General features: G+C 43.4%; 2 protein-coding genes and 1 long non-coding RNA gene across 7 annotated transcripts in view; 1 reads left to right on the forward strand and 2 right to left on the reverse strand.

Moving 5' to 3' along the window:
* Positions 1–1,556: 1,556 nt before the first annotated feature.
* Positions 1,557–3,024, reverse strand: LOC144386348 (uncharacterized). The gene is made up of 2 exons (XR_013452052.1): positions 2,301–3,024; positions 1,557–2,094 (listed from the first exon to the last, which is right to left on the reverse strand). It is a non-coding gene; the product is annotated as an uncharacterized LOC144386348 (long non-coding RNA).
* Positions 3,025–4,425: 1,401 nt separating this feature from the next.
* LOC144386347 (lymphocyte antigen 6G-like) lies at positions 4,426–5,955 on the reverse strand. Its single transcript, XM_078087141.1, has 3 exons — positions 5,611–5,955; positions 5,247–5,354; positions 4,426–4,721 (listed from the first exon to the last, which is right to left on the reverse strand). The coding sequence occupies exons 1-3, from the start codon at positions 5,654–5,656 to the stop codon at positions 4,564–4,566; spliced, it is 312 nt and encodes a 103-aa protein (XP_077943267.1). The 5' UTR covers positions 5,657–5,955; the 3' UTR covers positions 4,426–4,563.
* Positions 5,956–6,026: 71 nt separating this feature from the next.
* The window catches only part of msh3 (mutS homolog 3 (E. coli)), a 34,437-nt gene continuing 21,820 nt past the window's right edge, over positions 6,027–18,643 (forward strand). For 2 of the 5 annotated variants that reach the window (XR_013452049.1, XM_078087132.1), the window contains exons 1-14: positions 6,459–6,885; positions 7,367–7,487; positions 7,705–8,027; positions 8,336–8,554; positions 8,664–8,780; positions 8,865–8,982; positions 9,095–9,234; positions 10,190–10,356; positions 12,881–12,990; positions 13,178–13,292; positions 13,917–14,001; positions 14,557–14,666; positions 16,656–16,788; positions 18,318–18,505. Coding sequence is in view for 3 of the 5 variants with exons in the window: in XM_078087132.1 (XP_077943258.1) it covers positions 6,505–6,885; positions 7,367–7,487; positions 7,705–8,027; positions 8,336–8,554; positions 8,664–8,780; positions 8,865–8,982; positions 9,095–9,234; positions 10,190–10,356; positions 12,881–12,990; positions 13,178–13,292; positions 13,917–14,001; positions 14,557–14,666; positions 16,656–16,788; positions 18,318–18,505 (2,327 nt within the window). In the remaining 2 variants the exon portion in view is untranslated. Of the gene's footprint in view, positions 6,886–7,366; positions 7,488–7,704; positions 8,028–8,335; positions 8,555–8,663; positions 8,781–8,864; positions 8,983–9,094; positions 9,235–10,189; positions 10,357–12,880; positions 12,991–13,177; positions 13,293–13,916; positions 14,002–14,556; positions 14,667–16,655; positions 16,789–18,317; positions 18,506–18,643 lie in introns of all 5 variants that reach the window. The other 3 variants (XM_078087133.1, XR_013452050.1, XM_078087131.1) reach the window with 3 other exon arrangements.

The raw sequence follows: 18,643 nt of genomic DNA on the forward strand, positions 1-18,643 counted from the left end.
TCGGTTATCAAAACATCGGCCAAATAACCAGTATTTTCAGGCTTCATGAGCAAATACAGAATCTCATGTGTTCATTTCCAAAGCCGCATTGAGACACACGTCACTATATTAAATTACTAAATTTAGGCAATCTAAACTGCAGAAAATGATGTAAAATGTTGTATAAATGACATATAGTCTATAAATAAAACTTACAAAAAGGTATTTAAAATAACCTTGAAAAGCCATTGATATAGGTGAGATTTTTTAGTTTGAAGCAGTCAGAGTAAAATTACAAAGAAGGACAGAGTAAAATTCAATGTCCATATTAATAATAATCAGTAAATTACTTGAGGTTTGCTAGTAAAAGTAACTTATATCCTGCAAGTAAGATTTACTTGATGATTGTCGTTGTAGAATTTACTTCACTTTCTAAGTGCAAAAACTTTCCTAGGTTTTATTAAGTAAATAGCACTCCACATTTTCCCTGTAGAAGTTGAAGTATCGACTCAAGCTTTTTACTTAAAAGTATAAAATTACTGGTTTCAAAACTACTTAAAGTATAAAAGTAATGTAAGAAATTCCATTTGGGACATTTCCAAAGGCGCATTAAGACACACATCACTTTATTTAATACGCAAGTCGCTGTGTTGTGCCAGACTCTCAATAAAACATTTAGGACAAACCCACCATGAAGATGCTCATTTAACGTTACGTGGAATCTGCGTGAGGAAGAGGAGGAGGAAGAGGAGGAGGCTCCACGTCGCTAAATACCAACTTTCCACCACTTGTCCCACCCGGTGTCGCTCCGATCTGCCGGCGCATCGCGGAGAAAACCAACCGGGTGTCTGGATGCTAAATGTTTATATTCTCATCCAAACACAATCACATTCACTGTCCGGATAGCGCCATTTATCTATTATCTATATCTATTTTTTGTCTTTGTGTTGTTGAACTGCGACAAGCCGGAAGTAACGAGACTGTTTTTAAAATATAAGAAGTAGAAAGTACAGATATTTGCGTGAAAATGTAAGGAGTAGAAGTAAAAAGTCGTCTGAAAAATAAATCCTTCAGTAAAGTATAGATACCCAAAATTTCTACTTAAGTACAGTAACAAAGTATTTGTACTTCGTTACTTGACACCTCTGCTGTAGATATGCATTCTATTATCAGTGTGACTCGTACAAGACACATTTCTTGACAAACCATTTTTACTCATTAATGTATCACCTCAATATTCTTTAAGAAAGGACAAAATAATATTTAGGCAGATTTAAATGCATAAAGAAACAGTTCATTGGACATATTGATGCATCTTGATATTTGACACAGAGCTCAGCAAACATTCTTAATTCTAGTGTTCTCTTGAATTGAGGCAGTTTGTTGACTTTTGAAAGGTCTGCTGTCACTGATTGAACCACTGGGCTCAAGGAGGAAGTGAAAAACACAGAGGCTGCTGATACTGGTTAAGCATTTAGCTCCCAATCTCACTCATTTTTCTAATCATTCATAATATGATTCATAGAAAAGCAGTTTTTACCGTACACGTTAATGTCAAAATCAAAAAAATTAAGCAATTTAATCATATTGTTTATTGAACAAATATCAACCATCATTCAGCTTTTATACATCAAGGCTTTATTCTTCTTGAGTTGTACAAATTTGTGATAAAATAAGACAAATATTGTTATATATTTGAATATCTGTAGCTCAGAGAAAGAGCGTGACGATGGCCGATGATGCCATCAGGAGGAGGATGCTGGATGCGGCGGGTGTGGCTCCGTTGCACAAGTTAGTGGAGCTGGAGGCGGCGGGTGTGGCTCCGTTGCACAAGTCAGTGGAGCAGCAGGTTATCGGTACAACACAAAGTGTACTGTTCATGCAGGTCTTGGTGACAAGACCTGATGGAAAGCACCTCAGTTTCAACAACAATATCGAACAATTTTCAGCACAGCAACATGTCGGATCGATAATAACTTTGAGATGTTGAACATCAGCTGTGGAAGAACCACTCACCGAAGAAGTTGAAGCTGGCACAACGATCAAATCTGGAGGGACAAGTGAACGTGTCCGTGCAGCCTTTGCCTACACAATCGTAGCAGGTCAGTCCGCATGCTGTACAGGAAAGACACATTAAAATACAAATCTTTTAAACATCTCCAAATATAATGCTCGTTGTTCTGTACATTGTTTTTATGAAATATTGCTGGAAACGATTCAAACAGGAGAACGAGCAGAGGAAGTTCGAAGTAAATGCACAATAACAAAAAAATAAAACAAATATTACATGCTAAGGTGTTTGAATTGTAAACTTTTCTTACCCGCAGACACAGTCACAAACAGGATCAGCGCTCCATAAAAATGCATCCTGAACAGACGGGAAGTACCGATGTTTAATCAACTGCGCACTTGGAGAAAAGATGTCCACTCTGCCAAAGCTCCCCCTTTATAGTCCAACCCACCAGTCGCCTCTAAACCTAGTTGTGTTTCTTCAGAAAGCCTCCTCCCATCAGCCTGAGCGAGTTGATACATTCATCATGACTCAAAGTGAAAGGAAAATCTCCAGGTTTGAGGAATCAAGCTGCAAATGCTGCAATGGTTCAATGCAAAGAAAAGTATTGCTGGTTGCAACAGTAATGACCTTTTCACACTTATTTTGCAGGTAATGTTTAAACTATAAAGTTCAAAGGAAGTTATTGTCTCACTTTACCTGATTTTGTTTCATTAAACCTTTAAAACCTTTAAGCTTCAAATAAAAAAAACTATATGAGCAAGATGCATTTGTTGGTCAAATTCATTTTTAGACAATATATACGCCTTTTCAGAGGGCTAGTATGATATAAAATGTGTAACGTTACCTTATTATGCATTTTGATCAGTTAAAGTAAACGCTGCACTTAAAAAGTATAATATTGGATCGATTAGACATAAAAAAAAAATAGCAGAAAACCTTAATTCAAAATAATTAATACAGGTAAAAGACTAAAAATGTCAAGGTGTTGAATAAAGACAAAAATACTTTAACATTTAAGTTACAATTTTTACGTATTAAATGAATACAAATGTTCCACCTAATCATCAGTAAACATATATATACATTTCACCCAGATATTCAGTAAATCATAATCAATTTCCATTAGAGAATTAGTAAATGGTAATCCGTTTAATCAATTAACTGAGTGATTCTTGAATTCCTTTTGGTCAGATAATTAACAAACCGATTGTACAAGCAAAACTCATTTAAAATAAATTAAAAAAAAGATGGTTGCCATCATTTTAGAGTGAAGGACATTGCAGTAATGAACCAATCCAACACAAAACAGAGGGTTTCATTACTCTCTGTGTTTAGGATTAGATCAAATAAAATCATCCTCTATCAGTCCAGCAGAGGGGAAAGTTACAGAACATTTGCATTCATTTAATAAAAGGGGAAAGTTCACGCAAATATAATTTTAAAAAATCATCAGAGGAAACCAGTTTCGGCTGGAATGACTAGAAATAAACAAATCACATGTGCAAATGTGTCCTGGATGCAAAACCACTTTCCTTATACAACACATGACAAATGGTTGTCTCTCTCTCTCTCTCTCTCTCTCTCTCTATATATATATATATATATATATATATATATATATATATATATATATATATATATATATATATATATATATATATATATATATTGATAAAAAATTCAAATAAAGTGTGTGGGTAAGAACTGCAATCGGAGATTGAGAAAAGCAGAATATGTGTTTGTATTGTGGCAGAAAGGATCTTCAATAACTTCTTTGCATCACTAACTTTGTGTTGATGTCAAAGTACAGGAATCCTAAAGTGTTGAGAGAGAGTCAGAACTGTGACCACATCTCCATGAAAAGGTACCGTGAAGCAGAGAGTAGGGCAGTCTGCTGCTCCACCCTGACAGAGGACAACTCCTCCAAATCTCCACCTGTTACTTTGACAGCTGGACGCCTGAGTTTGACTTTGTCTGCATCTTGTGGACACCTGGGGGAAGTGTGACCTGTGTGTGAAATGCTGAAGTACAAGCTCACTTAACTTCAAACAGGAAACACGTGTATGGGTCCAGTGCACGAGTTAGAAACTGCCTGTGATATTGATCCACCACTTCTGCACTGGAATATCACATCTGCTATTGGATTACCACATCGTTTTGTACAGACATCTTGTTCCCCAGATGACCTCTGCCTCTTCCTCTTGTTCCATCATGAGGTTTTATTTGGAGTCATATGCTTATGAATCACCATGATTGTTGGCAAACACTTACCATAATCCCCTGAGGATGAATCAAAAGGACTTTGGTGACTCTCTGACTAACCTTGTAGCAGAATAAGGGTGTACTGAGCAGGTATATGTTAAAAAGAATCTCAATTTGGGTTTACTATGAAGCTGACATTGCCCAGTGAATATTGCACAGGTTTCATAAGCTGGAGAGGATGAGAAAAGTTTATTGTCAGCCCGACAACAAACAAATCAAAAATAAGATGCATTATACAAACTCTGAACAAGTGATAAAACTTTACATTTACATGAAAGATCGTCCCGCTTGCTTACAAACGCAGCGGCTCAGAGAGAGAGCGTGAACACGCTCGAGGAGACCAGCAAGAGGAGGAGGACACCGGGACCGGTTGGTGTGGCGCTGTTGCACAAGTTGCCTTCACAGCAATCCATGAAACCTGTACAAGCTAAGCTGGTTTGGCAGCCTTTGGTAACCATGTTATAACCTGCAAAACACAAAGGGGAAATGGTGGATATGAGTGTGAGGGATGTGCAGAATCAGAAATAAAAGTCCTTTGAGCAATTTTAAACGGTGTCTGAAAACTAGAATCAGCCCTCTTGTCTGTGAGCCGAGGGAGGCCGTCTGTTGTGGAGGCTGTTGATTGTGGGATTGATGATCTTGTTCTGGTTGTTTATGTCTGTTTGGTTGATATTAAATAAAAGTTTGCTTTCGTTTTTCATTTTTTCTATTGGTGTTTTATCGTGTCTGCTTTTCGAAAATGTTAATGTTTTGATACAAATAATTTTGTATCTCTGTAAACCTGCACAGCCAAGAACTACAGGGAGCTTTTACCTGTACATTGTGCGTTGGCTCTGCTAAGTAAACAATACACATAAATAATAATAGATAAACATAACAAGTAACAAATAAATAAAGGCCACCAGTATGTGAGTACAGGTTCATGGTATATCCGCTGTAAAATGTTTGGTATGTGCAACATTAGCTGGAGGAATGTGACAGAAGGACTCACCGTCCACTCTGAGAGAGAAACAACGGTTGAACACGAAAGCACAAGACTTGGTGTCTGTGCAGGATTTGGGGTCGGCGGCTGTGCACGTGTAGCATCTTAATCCACGTGCTGTACACAGAGACACAGAACACATCACCAGGTATAGACAAACATAACACACAGCACTTTTTACTCCCCTGTTTTTCAACAAGAGCGGAGGGAGAAGGGAAAGGTCATGTGAGAAGAGGACTCACCGGGTCGCTGTAGCCTACATATTTTACAACTATTATTTTACCCACAGACACCACTTTATTTTCATTTAACAATGACAGCATTTCTCTCTTTATTCACTCTACAGTATTCAGTCAAAGGAAAGTGTTCTTACCTGCATGCAGAGTCATACACAGAATCAGAGCTCCATAAAGCTGCATCGTGAACGCTGAGGAAAGCAGTTTATGGGCCAAGTGAGGGGGAACTGAAGCAACGCCTTCCGCCTTCTGTCCAACTTTTTCTCCGTCGTCATTCAGAAGTTGGACATTTGCATTTTCCTCACAATGCCTCCTGCCAAGTGACCTGAATAATGTCACCCCTGAAATGGCGTCATTGTCCCCGAGACAGACATGAACTTTTTGTTGTTTTTGAAAAAGACCTTGATGCTGCTTTCGAGAGATGTATTTGTGTGCTAACTTTGCACAAAAGCCTTTATTTCTAACTTCTAAGCGTACTTTCTTTCTCAAAAGAGGCACTTTCACTTCCTTCTTATGGTTCTCAGAATAGATGATAAAAAACCCTTCCTTCCACAGATCATGAAGGGCTTGTAAAACAGATGGCCATCAGACATAGAGATGAGACATTCTGAATAAGAGAAGTTAGAGCCAAGTGGAAAACATTGACACAATGCAACCAAAGCAGTGATTCGATGGCCTAACATTATTTCAAGTAGAAAAATCTAACTAGCCTCGCTTATGGGGAAAGACGATTTAGTCTCAAAGTCATCAGGCTGGTAATGTATGTTTACATCATCTGATTAACGCTTCATCATAACTGTATCATTATCAGTTATTTTTTATAAATGATATTTACAGCATTGTAATAGTTTTGTTGTCTGTGGGGGCAGTTTATTACGTCTAGAAAGACCAGAAAAACGTTACGAAGCCAGCACAGATTGTCAGTAATTCCTCTCTATCACTCACTTCGCAGTAGTTGTTTGTGACACTTTCTACTACTCTGATTGGCTGACGTGAGCCGCGTCTCTTACGCGCCCACGTGACGTCACCACATGCGACGCTATGTTTGGGAAAGCACCGCCCACTGCGTTGCTTCCCTTCGCGTGTGCACACGTTTCCAAGATGTTTCTAACGTGAGAGCACTCGAAAACATGCCAAAGTCCGCCAAGAAGCGCTGCGCCTCTCAGACCTCCATCAGCAGGTACTTCGGAGGTCACAGCAGCAGCGGCGGGGCCTCCGTCCACCGGAGTCCTGCTCCGCGCCATCTTTCGAGAGGCAAGGTGAGGCGCGCTCCATCGGCCCGTCCTCGACTTCCACGCACACTGAGGCGCGCTCCCGCGAAGTCCCTTCAGGGTTTGGTTCTGTCCAGCTGTCAAATCACCGACGTTTTGAGCCATTTTGAGCCCAGAGGAATTACCCACAGTGCATTGCAGGTACACACAGGGTAACAACAGCATTTAGAGGTAAAGGAAAAAGGTAAACAAAGAGGGCAGCACGTGAGTGTTCACAGCCTGTGATGGTACGGTATTACCACAGAACCATTGAGCAAACAAACCCCACATAGGATAAGCTATTTATCTCGTTAGAATTTAATTCTGTCATTGAGTTGTTTCAACAAAAGCAAGTATATAGTTAATTCTAAATAACCTCATTTTGTAAAGAAACAGTCTTAATTCTCAAAGCAGGGAGTCAAAAGTATAAAATAAATAGACCCACAATTGTATGTCCTATTTTTTTATGTCACGGTAGCTCTGTCCCATTCATATTTACACCATTTCAAGCCCTTCCAGCCTGTCACTTTTCAGGATTTAAGGCTTTAAGACACTGGGATTGGGCCATCGAGTACATGCTCAGGAGGACACATAAAATTCACTTAATGCCGATGAACGACCCTCATCTCCTTTTGTCCTGCAGAAGAAACTTTCACCAGATCTTGCGGATTTAGGATTGTCAACAAAACGAGCCAAGCTTTGTGTCCAAGATGAGCAGGCGGAGGATTTGGACTGCGAGCCGGCGTCCCGCCAGAGCTCTAAAGGTGACTGTGGGCCCCTCAAACACAAATTGCACAGTTCTCAGTTTTCTAAACGCATCTCATTTCATCAGGCGCAGTAATACATCCTGCTGTTAATGTAAAGTACTTTGTAGCTGATTGTGATGAAGTGGGATTGCTTCGAACAGAAGTTTTATCTGATCCGATTTTTTTCCCGCTGGTTTATCAACCTGTTTACACTTGACGTCTCATCTCTCTCCAGAGACGACGCCATCGGGGAGCCGAGGGGTAGCCGGCCTCTGCTCCTCCACCTTGGAGAAACTGAAAGGCTTCACCTGCTCGGCCGAGGCCGGTGTGGCTCAGAGGGAGGAGCTGATGACGGATGGTGCCAGTATCGGTACGAAGTGTGACACCAGAGGCGGCACTTGTCCTCCCGGAGACGGAGCGGATACATGCAGCAATAAAAACAGCTTTCAACAGCCAGAGGAGGAAGCTGACAATGAGGAGGAGGAGGAGAAGGAGGAGCAAGAGGAGGAGCAGGATGTCAAAGGAAAGGATAGTTCAAAGATGTCTGCTGCAAAACAGGTAAACAGTGTTTCCCGGACCATTATATTAAGGGGGGCGCCCCCCTCGTTTAGCCCTTACAGCCGTATCGATTTTATTTTTTATTTTGTGCAGATCACAACAGAAGTAATTTCCTATTGAACAGGTCTATACTGTGTTATTTTAATAAACAATCTAAATAAGTTAGTCATTTATCTTATTTACACCATAGCATGTCATTTCGGTCTCTACGTGGTCGCGAGTTTACAATTCACCTCGGAAGCACACGCGAATACAGAGACACTTTTACCACTCTGTCCTTATCTTCTACCTTTTCTTTTCTGTTGGAGGGGTTCCCCTTTTCTCAATATGCAAAGTCAGGAGGAGGACGGGGAGGACGGGGTGCAGAGCCGAGTCCTCCGTCCGACTCCGGCACCCCCTCCAGACGCTCAAAGAGCGCCTACACTCCCCTGGAGCAGCAGGTCGTCCAGCTGAAGCAGCAGCATAAGGACGCCTTGCTGGCTGTGGAGTGTGGATACAAGTACAGGTTCTTTGGGGAGGATGCAGAGGTGATTAACTAGAGGAAGTCAACAGCATCAATCAAAAACATGTCGTCTGTGTTCTGGTGTTTCTAGTGGTGGATTTGTGAAGTGTGTGTGTGTGTGTGTGTGTGAACAGATTGCAGCCAAGGAGCTGAATATCGTCTGTCACCTGGATCATAACTTCATGACGTGCAGCATCCCCACGCACCGCTTGTTTGTCCACGTCAGACGGCTGGTGTCCCACGGACACAAGGTCTGAAATACATCGCTCCCGTTCTTTGCTCGTATTCAGAGGTTGTGAAGCGTGTCGCTAATGTGGTACGTTGTTGGTTTTTAGGTGGGTGTCGTTAAGCAGACGGAGACGTCCGCGATCAAGGCCTCGGGAGCCAATAGGAACGCTCTGTTCACTCGTCAGCTGAGCGCTCTCTACACCAAATCCACTCTGGTGGGAGAGGGTATCCTTCTGGCCTCTAAATATCTGTGTGTGTGTGTGTGTGTGTGTGTGTGTCCTTTTTAAAACAGGCTTTTCCGTACCTGCATGTCAAAGGCCTTGACCGTTTGTTTGAGACGTGAACCCGATCTGCAGGCGGGGCGACGTGGAGGAGGGGGGCTGTGGTGACGTGGGGTCGGACCCTCCTGACAGCTTCCTGCTGTGTATCAGCGAGAACTGGGACAAACCGAAGAAGCAGCTCACAGTGGGGCTGGTGGTGAGTGTGATTCATGACGGCATCCACTGCGTTTCATTGTAGTTCATGTGAAATAAAAGATCATATCTCGGTTTGTTTGTCAGCACACATCGGGTTGTTTTTTTAATCTGTAATTCTGTGTACAATTTATTTACCTGAATATTTGAATTGGTGTTTGCATACATGATAGAAAATGCAAATAATATACATGAAGGGTAGACATATCTTTAAAAAAAGTGGAAAAAAAACAAAAAAAAGGAATAACGTAATAATAGTATAATTAAATAGTAATTCCATTAAAACAGACACCAATTCATCACCCTCAACAAAGGTGATTAGTTATTGTATAAATTGATTGCAATAATAAGCTTCATTATTAGAAATGAGTAAAGAAATGAAAAAAGAAATACAACCACAAAAAAGAAGAAGAAAACATTTAAATACCTTTTAATTTTTTTAAATAACATTTTCTCTTTTCTCATAGAAAAAATAGTGTTACGGCGTGCGTTTTGGTGTAATTGGTGTTATTTGCTGTTACTCACCGTGTAGTCAATGAGGTCCCATGATCTCATCTCTGACAAATGATTATAACAAAATTCCCACTGTGAGAAAATACAAAAGACTACAAAAAGCTGTTATTTCACTCCTGACGTCTTTTAGATTAATGTGACGATGTTATATCCCTTCCTTTGAAACTACTTGATTCGTCAAAAAACAATATTGCTCTTTTTATTATCTGAATGTATTTTCAGACTATTCAACTATTTTATTGCATCTATTACAGCAACCACGAGGTAAACTTTGAGCACATGTACGTAATATCTGATTTAGAACATGAAATTACCCACTTTTATATTTAAAGAAATTCTTTATTATGTGAGCAATATTTTATTTCATAGCAACAAAAATGTGAACATTAAAATTGTAAACAGTTGATGGCGTGCACCAGTTTGACGCAGGTGTTTTGTGTATTCAGGCGGTTCAGCCCAGCACAGGAGACGTGTTACTGGACTGCTTCCCTGATAGTCCGACCCGCTCTGAGCTGGAAAGTCGTGTCCTAAAGATTAACCCCGTGGAGGTCCTGGTGCCCTCCGACCTCTCAGAACAAACCCACAGACTCCTACAGAGCATCGCCAATGCCAGGTAATCTGCTGCCAGAGCAGTAGGGGGCAGCCTGTGCACACCTACTCATTATCGCCGCGTCCACAGTGCTTCTTTGTGAGTTTAGTCTTTTTGTTGTTCTTCGTGGAGCTGTCTGGGCTCCGTCTGGATGAGCGGGTCAACGAGGCCTCATAGAGACGTTGTGTGGTAATGACGCTCAGCGCTAACGGGGGTCCAGCCATAGCGCAGTTTGTTTAAAAGTCCCTAGACTGATGGATGTGTTTATAGCGTTGGTCTGGGAAAAAAAAGTTACTTGTAAGATCCTAAAGTTTATTCCATCAGTCAAATGTTTAAACAAAAAGGTTAATCTTTTTTTTGTGGTTTTAGAACCCGGGGCCAAATAAATAGTAGTAGTGCTGGGAAGTCGTATAGTGTAGTTAGTAGATTATAAATAATATTTTAGGTGTTTGATATAAGTAATTGAAGGATAGGTTCATATTTCTTTCAAACCTGTCTGAATGCAAAAGGCGAGTCTCCCTCTGAATATTTAAAAAGGTCTTAAATCATTCCCCCTTTCACATTGGCTTTTAATATACCATTTAAATAAAAATGTGATTTCAATGTGAGTAATTGGTGACCAAATCTGTAGTTCTTGTTCTGTGTAAAAGAATAATGATAAATCAGTTGCAGTTACTCAAATCAAATGGATATCAAATCAAAGTTGCCGCCTTTTTACAACATTATGTCCTCGTCTAGTTACCATTCTTCCACTGCAGCCTATTGGGAAAACAATATCAGCATTGCCGTAACTGTGAAACCTGTCCTTCATGCACATAGCTGACTTTAATGCGCGCCTGCCGCTGAGTCCCCCAAAAAGCAGCCAAACAGCCTGTCCTTTAGTCCACCGGCTGACTGACTGATGTATTGCAGAAACCTGTTGCCTTCCGTTGCGCCACCATTCGTGTCGTCCTTCGCCGACAGTCTGCACCCGGCATGTTCACACCAGCGGGGGCCGGCTCCTCCCCGAGGCGGCGATTGCATTACGCTCCGAAAACGGAACCGGGGAGGACGGCGAGTAGATTCGATTAGATGGTCAGATAAAGGGGAAGAATGTCTGCCACTCTCTCCTCTTTTTGTCCTCCACTCCGTCCACATTCCTCATTACTTTTCTTTTAATATTCTAGTTGCCCCCCCACCCCCCAAACCACCCCACTCTCCCCTTCTCTGTGGGTTTTTAATTTTAGAAAACGTGGTTCATTTGTATCCATTCTTCCCGCTGCTCTCTTCCTCAGCCGTCCGTGTTGAGTGATTGCAGTGAAGATGGACCGGTAAAGGCCACCCCAATTATTGTGTCTGAACAGCGTCACGCTCATCAGAGACGAGGCTCCCTTCGTATTGCCCGAGTACCCGTCTGCTCAGCTCAGACAGAAATGTCTGTTCACACAGGCCTGTTACGTATCACTACTAATGGCGACTTCCCAACATTCTTTTCTAGGTGATTCATTCAGCAGGTTCATCGGTCTAAAAATGCACACACATTTTTATTATTATTATTATCAAAGATACGTGTCCTCACCACAGTGGTATCCCTGCAACCCATTTTAAAAATGCAGAAGAAAGAGCCGCCCAGGTGAGCATTTAAAACGTTCACCTGTGTGCCTCTGGGGGACGGGACCCCCTGGCAACGAGACGTGTGCGTGTGTCCACGGTGTGCCAGGTAATGAGCCCCTCGGTGCAGCATCGGCTGCTTTACTCATCCACCGCCTGGAGCCATTAGTCACCATCAGAGCCCGGAACTAAAGCCACAGACGCTGTCAACACTAATGTTGTCGCTTCTCCAAAGATTGGAAGACTGAAGCTCTTGAAATACACACACACCTACGCTGTTGTGCACAAGTACAATCCCACGAGGTCGCCTGCTTTGCCGTCCACTCTGTTCAGTTTCAATGTCATTTCATCGCAGTGTCACCAGTGGAGGTGAAAGCGTAACAATGTGGTGACCTGAACCTGTGTTTCCCTGTCAACCTCTGACCAGACCCCCCCCTCCTCCTCCCCCCGGATCAATCGCAGCGACTGTCTCTGTTCTGGTAAAACCCTCTGAATCGACTGGTTAAGGGATTAATAGTCGCATTGGAGCCGCTGGCACACTATGTGCTCTATTGATCACGTTTGTATAGTCTTTGCCGTCATTCTGGACGGAAGTGAGGGATGATGATTCCTCTGTGTGTTCGTGTGCGTATCAGGATTAGGAAATGGAAGAAAGAAATATGCTCCAGAGCCACGTGTTTGCCTCGGTTGCCTTGGCAACAACCGAGCGGACAAAGCAAAGGAGTCCTTGAACGCCGAGCGAGTGAAAAGAGCAAAAGGGAGACTGTGCGCGTGTGTGTGTGTGTGTGTGTGTGTGTGTGTGTGTCTGTGCTTGTGCGTGCGCGGGACTGCAGGAACACAGCAGCGTTTTCTCCCGGTCAGGAAAAACATCAGATATGGGACGTCGCGTTTCCTCCGTTTGTGCGTCGGCGCAGTCCCAAGCGCCGCCACCAATGCTGTCACGTTGTTCCCTCTCCAGCGCTCAGGCCGATGACCGGGTGAGAGTGGAGCGGAGGGACAGCGCTCACTTCCAGTTCGCGTCGGCAATGAACACAGCCACCGAGTTCTACTGCCACGCCCCGGAGAAAGGTGTGTTTGTCCTCTTTGCCCCCCAATCTGTTGCTGCCAGTTTCCCTTCAGTGACTCGCACACACTGGGGTCGCTGCTCAGCAGCAGCACGCTGGATGTGTGCGAGTCGCGGTGCCCGTGACTCCCGAGTGTGGTCCGTTTGTGAGTTCTGTTAAGCGCGGCGTGCACGTGGGTGTGTGTCCCGCAGGCTCCCGCTCTCTGTCGAGTGTAGCGTCCTTGGAGAGCCCGGTGGTCTGCTGTCTGGGTCCGCTCATCCAGTACCTCCAAGAGTTCAACTTGGAAAGAGTTCTGAGGGCAGAAAGGTACACACACACACACACACACACTCACACACACACACACACACACACACACACACTAAGCAAGACAGTCTGCAAACGTAGTTATCAAGTGTTCCTGTGTGCTGGTCATTGAGATCCTGGGTAGATTTGAAGCCATAAGACAATTAATTGTCAGAGACAAAAATATCTATTTTGATTTGTTCAACAACTCAAGTCACTTTTCAAGCGAAGCGCTTTGTGTTGTGGACTTTTGTTTGAACAAAGACATTTAAGGACGGCACTGTGGCCTCTGGGAGGTTGGGATGGGAATTATCTTTAGCTATTTTTTGCCGTTTGAAAGACTGAGCTGCAATTTATTTCAAAGTGAAATTGCAGTCAATTGAAACAAAATAAAAAAAAGAATCATTACTTGCAGCCCAAATCCTGGAATAACACGTGTTTTACTCCTTATATATTTACCACATAGCTTTTCTCTAAGTGAACCATTTTGAGGTGAACTCAACATTTACAGGAACAATTTTCCTTCTTTTTTTAGTTTGACTCTATTGTAAAAAAGACGTTATCTTTATTTAATCTGTTCAAATCGTCGTAATCGATCATTGAGGTCTGCTGCTGCATGTGATGTGATTCTGTGGTCGCGTGCAGCTCATTCCGACGTCTGTCCTGTGAGTCGGAGGGTATGGACCTCAGCGCCGCCACCCTCAGGAACCTGGAGATCCTCAACAATCAGGTAACTGCAAGTGCATGTCGGTGATGATTCACCCAATAGTAGATGTTTCCGTTCATGTCTGTAAAATGAAGCCTGAAGATAAACAGACACGCCTCATTCTCTATTTTAGCGAGCTTTCAGCACCAACGCGTTGACAGCCGTAATTCAGCTGACAGTCACCTTCCCAGAGCAAATGTCGTTTCACACGTGCGTCAGGACTATCCGGATTGCGCCTGTGCATCATCTTGTTGCTGCGGTTGACCAGCGAACTGTGAAAATAATTTAACGGATGAGTTAATCCGTCGTTGCTCGGATCCCAAGAAAATGCTCAGTGACGTGTCGGGCTCGCGTGGGCGCCGGCTCAAAAGTTCAGCACGACTCGGCTGCTGCCGCGGCACGTTCGTTCAGAGTTCAGACGCCGTTCAAGCCACCCCCCCCCTGACCTCTTGTGGCCTCCGTCACCCCGCTCACCTCTGACACTCGTTACATCATCGGCTTAAAAAAAAAAATGCAAAAAGCTCTTCCCCCCCCCACTGAAGAAATGGCTGCGTTCTGTGTGCGTTGTTCGGGTGGCAGACAGATGGCGGCGTGCGGGGCAGTCTGCTGTGGGTGCTGGACCACACTCGCACTCCGTTCGGGAGGAGGCTGATGAGGAAGTGGGTGAGTCGGCCCCTCACAGACCCGCGGTGAGTACAGGACACCCTCTGACCTCTGATGCACATGCAAACACTCACGGTCCACTTCGTTAGGTACACGTCGCCTGTTAAAGTTTGGACCTCCTTTTGCCTTGAAAATGGCCTTAATTCTTCCTGGCATACTTTCAACACGGTGCTGGAAACGTTCCTCTGAGGTTTTGGTCCATATTGACATGATATGATGGTCATGTTCAAGAAACCAGTTTGAGATAGAGCTGTCAACGAATATTCTATATTTGAATATATATTCAATAGTTGTTCAAAACAACTATTCAAATGTGAAAATTTATATTCAAATGTAAAATGTCTGCTTAGCGGGCGCGCTGACTACTGGCTGTATTGCATGAATAAAACGGACTGGATCGGCTACAACAGCTTCATGCACTGGTTTGGTTATTTGCCGTTTCATGCCGCGTAAAAGTTCCGTGTTTACAGCACAGATCGGTGGGAGCGTTGAATGTCGGTACTGTGAAAATTTCAGTTTCAATCACTGAATGAAGCCTGACGTATTTGGGACAAGAATCGCGACCTTAAATTGCTCGCACAAAACTCTTGATCAGCACTCAGCATTTGCTTATTGTTGTCGTTCATTTAAACCGCTTTGCGCAGAGAGCGCGACGGTTGTCTTGACCTGCATTTGGTTGCGGCCATGTGATTGGCTGATTATCAGTTTTGTGTTAACAAGCCATTGAACAGATGTACCTAATGAAGTGGCTGGTGAGTGCATATAATTATGTAATATATTATAATTCGGTTAGACCGTGCCACACAATTCTGTTTTCTCCCTGTGAGGAGAATCACAGAATCACCTACTTGCCCAAGTCAAGAGTCTCAGGCGGCGCTAATGGTGATTTCACTTCAATGGGCCGAGAAATATTGATTGGAATCTTCATCGACAAACAAAAGACAACAATAGACTAAAATGAAGCATCTCTCTGATTTTCAGAAAAATACAATAACGATTGAGACCTGAATGTTGCCGTGAATGCATTCTACTAAGCAGCATCCCTCCAAGGCTGTTTAGCATCAGTAGTAACAGAGAACTCTATTATTTTTAATTGTAAGTAAACCACAAGTTCACATCTGCGCTCTTATTAGGTTTCATATGACAGATTAAATATCATGTCAAACCCAGAAATAATGCAAACCTGAAGCAGAAGGCCCTATTACCAACATTTTTATTTATTTTTATCATGTTTTGATTCACGGGTTGACTTTAATTCCAAAGTCGAAGGGGTGCAATGCAGCAGCCACAATGTGAAAACCTTATTTCTTTACACAGCAATTGTCCCTGTTTTTCAGAAACCCTTCAGGGTAATAACAGAGAGCACGTTTAAGGTGACTTACAGCACCTATGGTACAAACAGTACCAACACTTATATTATTGCTGTACTCTTCCAGTTCTCCTCTCTGCAGAGTTATTGTATTATCCATATATTGCTTGTGTGTGTGTGTGTGTGTGTGTGTGTGTGTGTGTGTGCAGGGATCATGGACTGCTCTCAAATTATACAGATAATTGGTCTGCAGAATTTCATCGTCATATAAAACCAGGACTACACGGAGGCCCATTAATGCCAACACACATGATGCAGCAGCACAGGACACACACACACACACACACACACACGAACATTTATGATAGAGTGCGAGTTCGATGTTTAATCTTGACACAAGTCAGTGGCTTTTGGATCCAACCATCAGCAGAAGGGTTACTATAAAAGAATACGGTGATAAAACTTTCAGAGTTTCAGCATAATACAGAAAACCTCGTAGTAGCTCCCTTCAGAAGCGGCTTGACTTCAAGTTGTTGAGGCGACCGCGGCACGTCACATAAACCAATTTGACAGTTATTTGAGAACGCACAGCGCCTTTCAATCACCTCCCATTCAGCTCTCCGAAAAAGAAAATGTGTTTTGCACCCAAACTTTTTCTGAATGTCTCTCTCTTCTTTGGTTCTTTTTTCCTTCATGAACCGCTCAGGTCCATCGCAGAGAGGCAAGATGCTGTGCAGGAGATCCTGGAGTCGCACTCGCTCACTTTGAATTCCGTCAATTCCCTGTTGTCACATTTGCCCGACCTGGAGAGAGGCATCTGCAGCATATACCACAGAAAGGTGAAAAGCAATATCAATGAAATCTCACAAACACTCTCTTGCCCCCTGGACGATATCTTTCATTCTTCTGTGTCCACAACCTCGGTCTTATTTTTGTAGGGCTGCCAATCATTCAGTTCTGAAAACACTTCTGTCAAACTGAGGTCTTTTGGCGTAGTGACAGGCGAAATCTGCCAGGAAAAGAAATATACAAACTACAACAAATTTGACAAGGGCCCGTTGCCATTTGCATAAAAATGAAAACCGAGACCATTTCCTCCGATTCTCCCACTCACTTTCTGTCTCTCCGTCTCTCCCCCTCTTACGGAGTGTTTCTTGATTAACATCAGGCAGCAGTCGCCTCTCTGGCACTTGCCTGATTGTCTAACACAATCTCATTTCCCATTGGACCCATTTTTGAAATGTCAAAACCATCCCCCACCTGTGTGTGTGTGTGTGTGTGTGTGTGTGTGTGTGTGTGTGTGTGTGTGTGTGTGTGTGTGTGTGTGTGTGTGTGTGTGTGTGTGTGTGTGTGTGTGTGTGTGTGTGTGTGTGTGTGTGTGTGTGTGTGTGTGTGTGTGTGTGTGTGTGTGTGTCACGGAGATAATAGCGGTCCGATGGTCTGAGATCATGTTCAACTTTGTGACTCCTTCGTATCATGTTAAAAGAAAACAAATGTCACTGAATACACACACACACACACACACACACACACACACACACACTGAAGGGCCCTTGATTGTCTTTTTGCCCATTTGCTGATGAATGTGCCTGTGTGTAATGGCCTGTGTCTCCACGGCTCCACCATGATGGGAGGAAGGGCGCGCTCACAGTCTACGCTCGCTGTCTGTCTGGGTTCATAAAAGAGCATCACGAGGGCTGCTGGCATGGGGGGGGGGCGGGGGGGGCATTTGGACTGCAGCATGTGATGAATGCCATAAACCAATGTCAGTGGGACTCTCATTAACCTTTCAAGTGAAGCCCCTGCTAAGTGAAGCCAACACAAAGGTGCTTTAATCTTGCATTTTATTTCTAATCTCCAGCAATTAGAGACTCTTCCGGTCGCATGAGAAGTTTGATTGTATAGACGTCTCCGGAGCCTATTTCTCACCTGTTTCCTTCTGTAAACATTAACAGCCTCAATCTCTAATTTCACTTTGGTATGTTTTTTTGCAGATACTTTTGAATCTGACTGGTTGCCAATGTTCGTTTTTTTTGTTGCCTTTTGTCATCAGTGAAACATCACAGCAATGAATGTGAATAAACGCTGGATCTGTTTGTGTAGGTGTCACGCAGTGAAGCAGTGTTTATCTTCTCGGTGCCGTGTGGTGAAGTCGTGCGGACTCTGCTGCTGCTAATGAGGGGTGTCTCTCAGAGTTCTGCCTGTGACGGATGGTCGCTGTTCAAACTCGGCTGCCATGAGATTTAATGATCTAATCTAGGCGGTTTGCTGTAAACCCAACCGTCGCCTTCGGATCAACTGCAGCTTTCCTCGCCGTTCAACCGCTTTACGCTTCATCAAATCATGTGCGCATCTTTGTGGGTTACAGTCTTCCACGCAGGAGTTTTACCTCATTAGCAGCGGCCTTTCCCGACTGGGGAGCGAACTGCAGGCGTTGCTCCCTGCCGTCCGGTCACAGATCAGCTCCGCGCTCCTCCGAGGCCTCTTGTTGGAAACTCCTGACCTGCTGGCTCCGGCCCACGGCCACCTGAAGGTGCTCGACGAAAGGGCCGCCAAGTGAGTCTCCGAGAGATCACGAGAGAGAGAATCCGGAAAGCGGTGTCTGCAAGTTGTTTGTTCCTAAAGAATGTGGTCACTCAAGTCCACATTTCATCATTTAAATAGTTTGGCTGCTCTGGCAGATATGTAGTGATA

This window comes from Gasterosteus aculeatus, chromosome 13 (genome assembly GCF_964276395.1).
Source record: "Gasterosteus aculeatus chromosome 13, fGasAcu3.hap1.1, whole genome shotgun sequence".
Lineage (NCBI taxonomy): Eukaryota > Metazoa > Chordata > Actinopteri > Perciformes > Gasterosteidae > Gasterosteus > Gasterosteus aculeatus.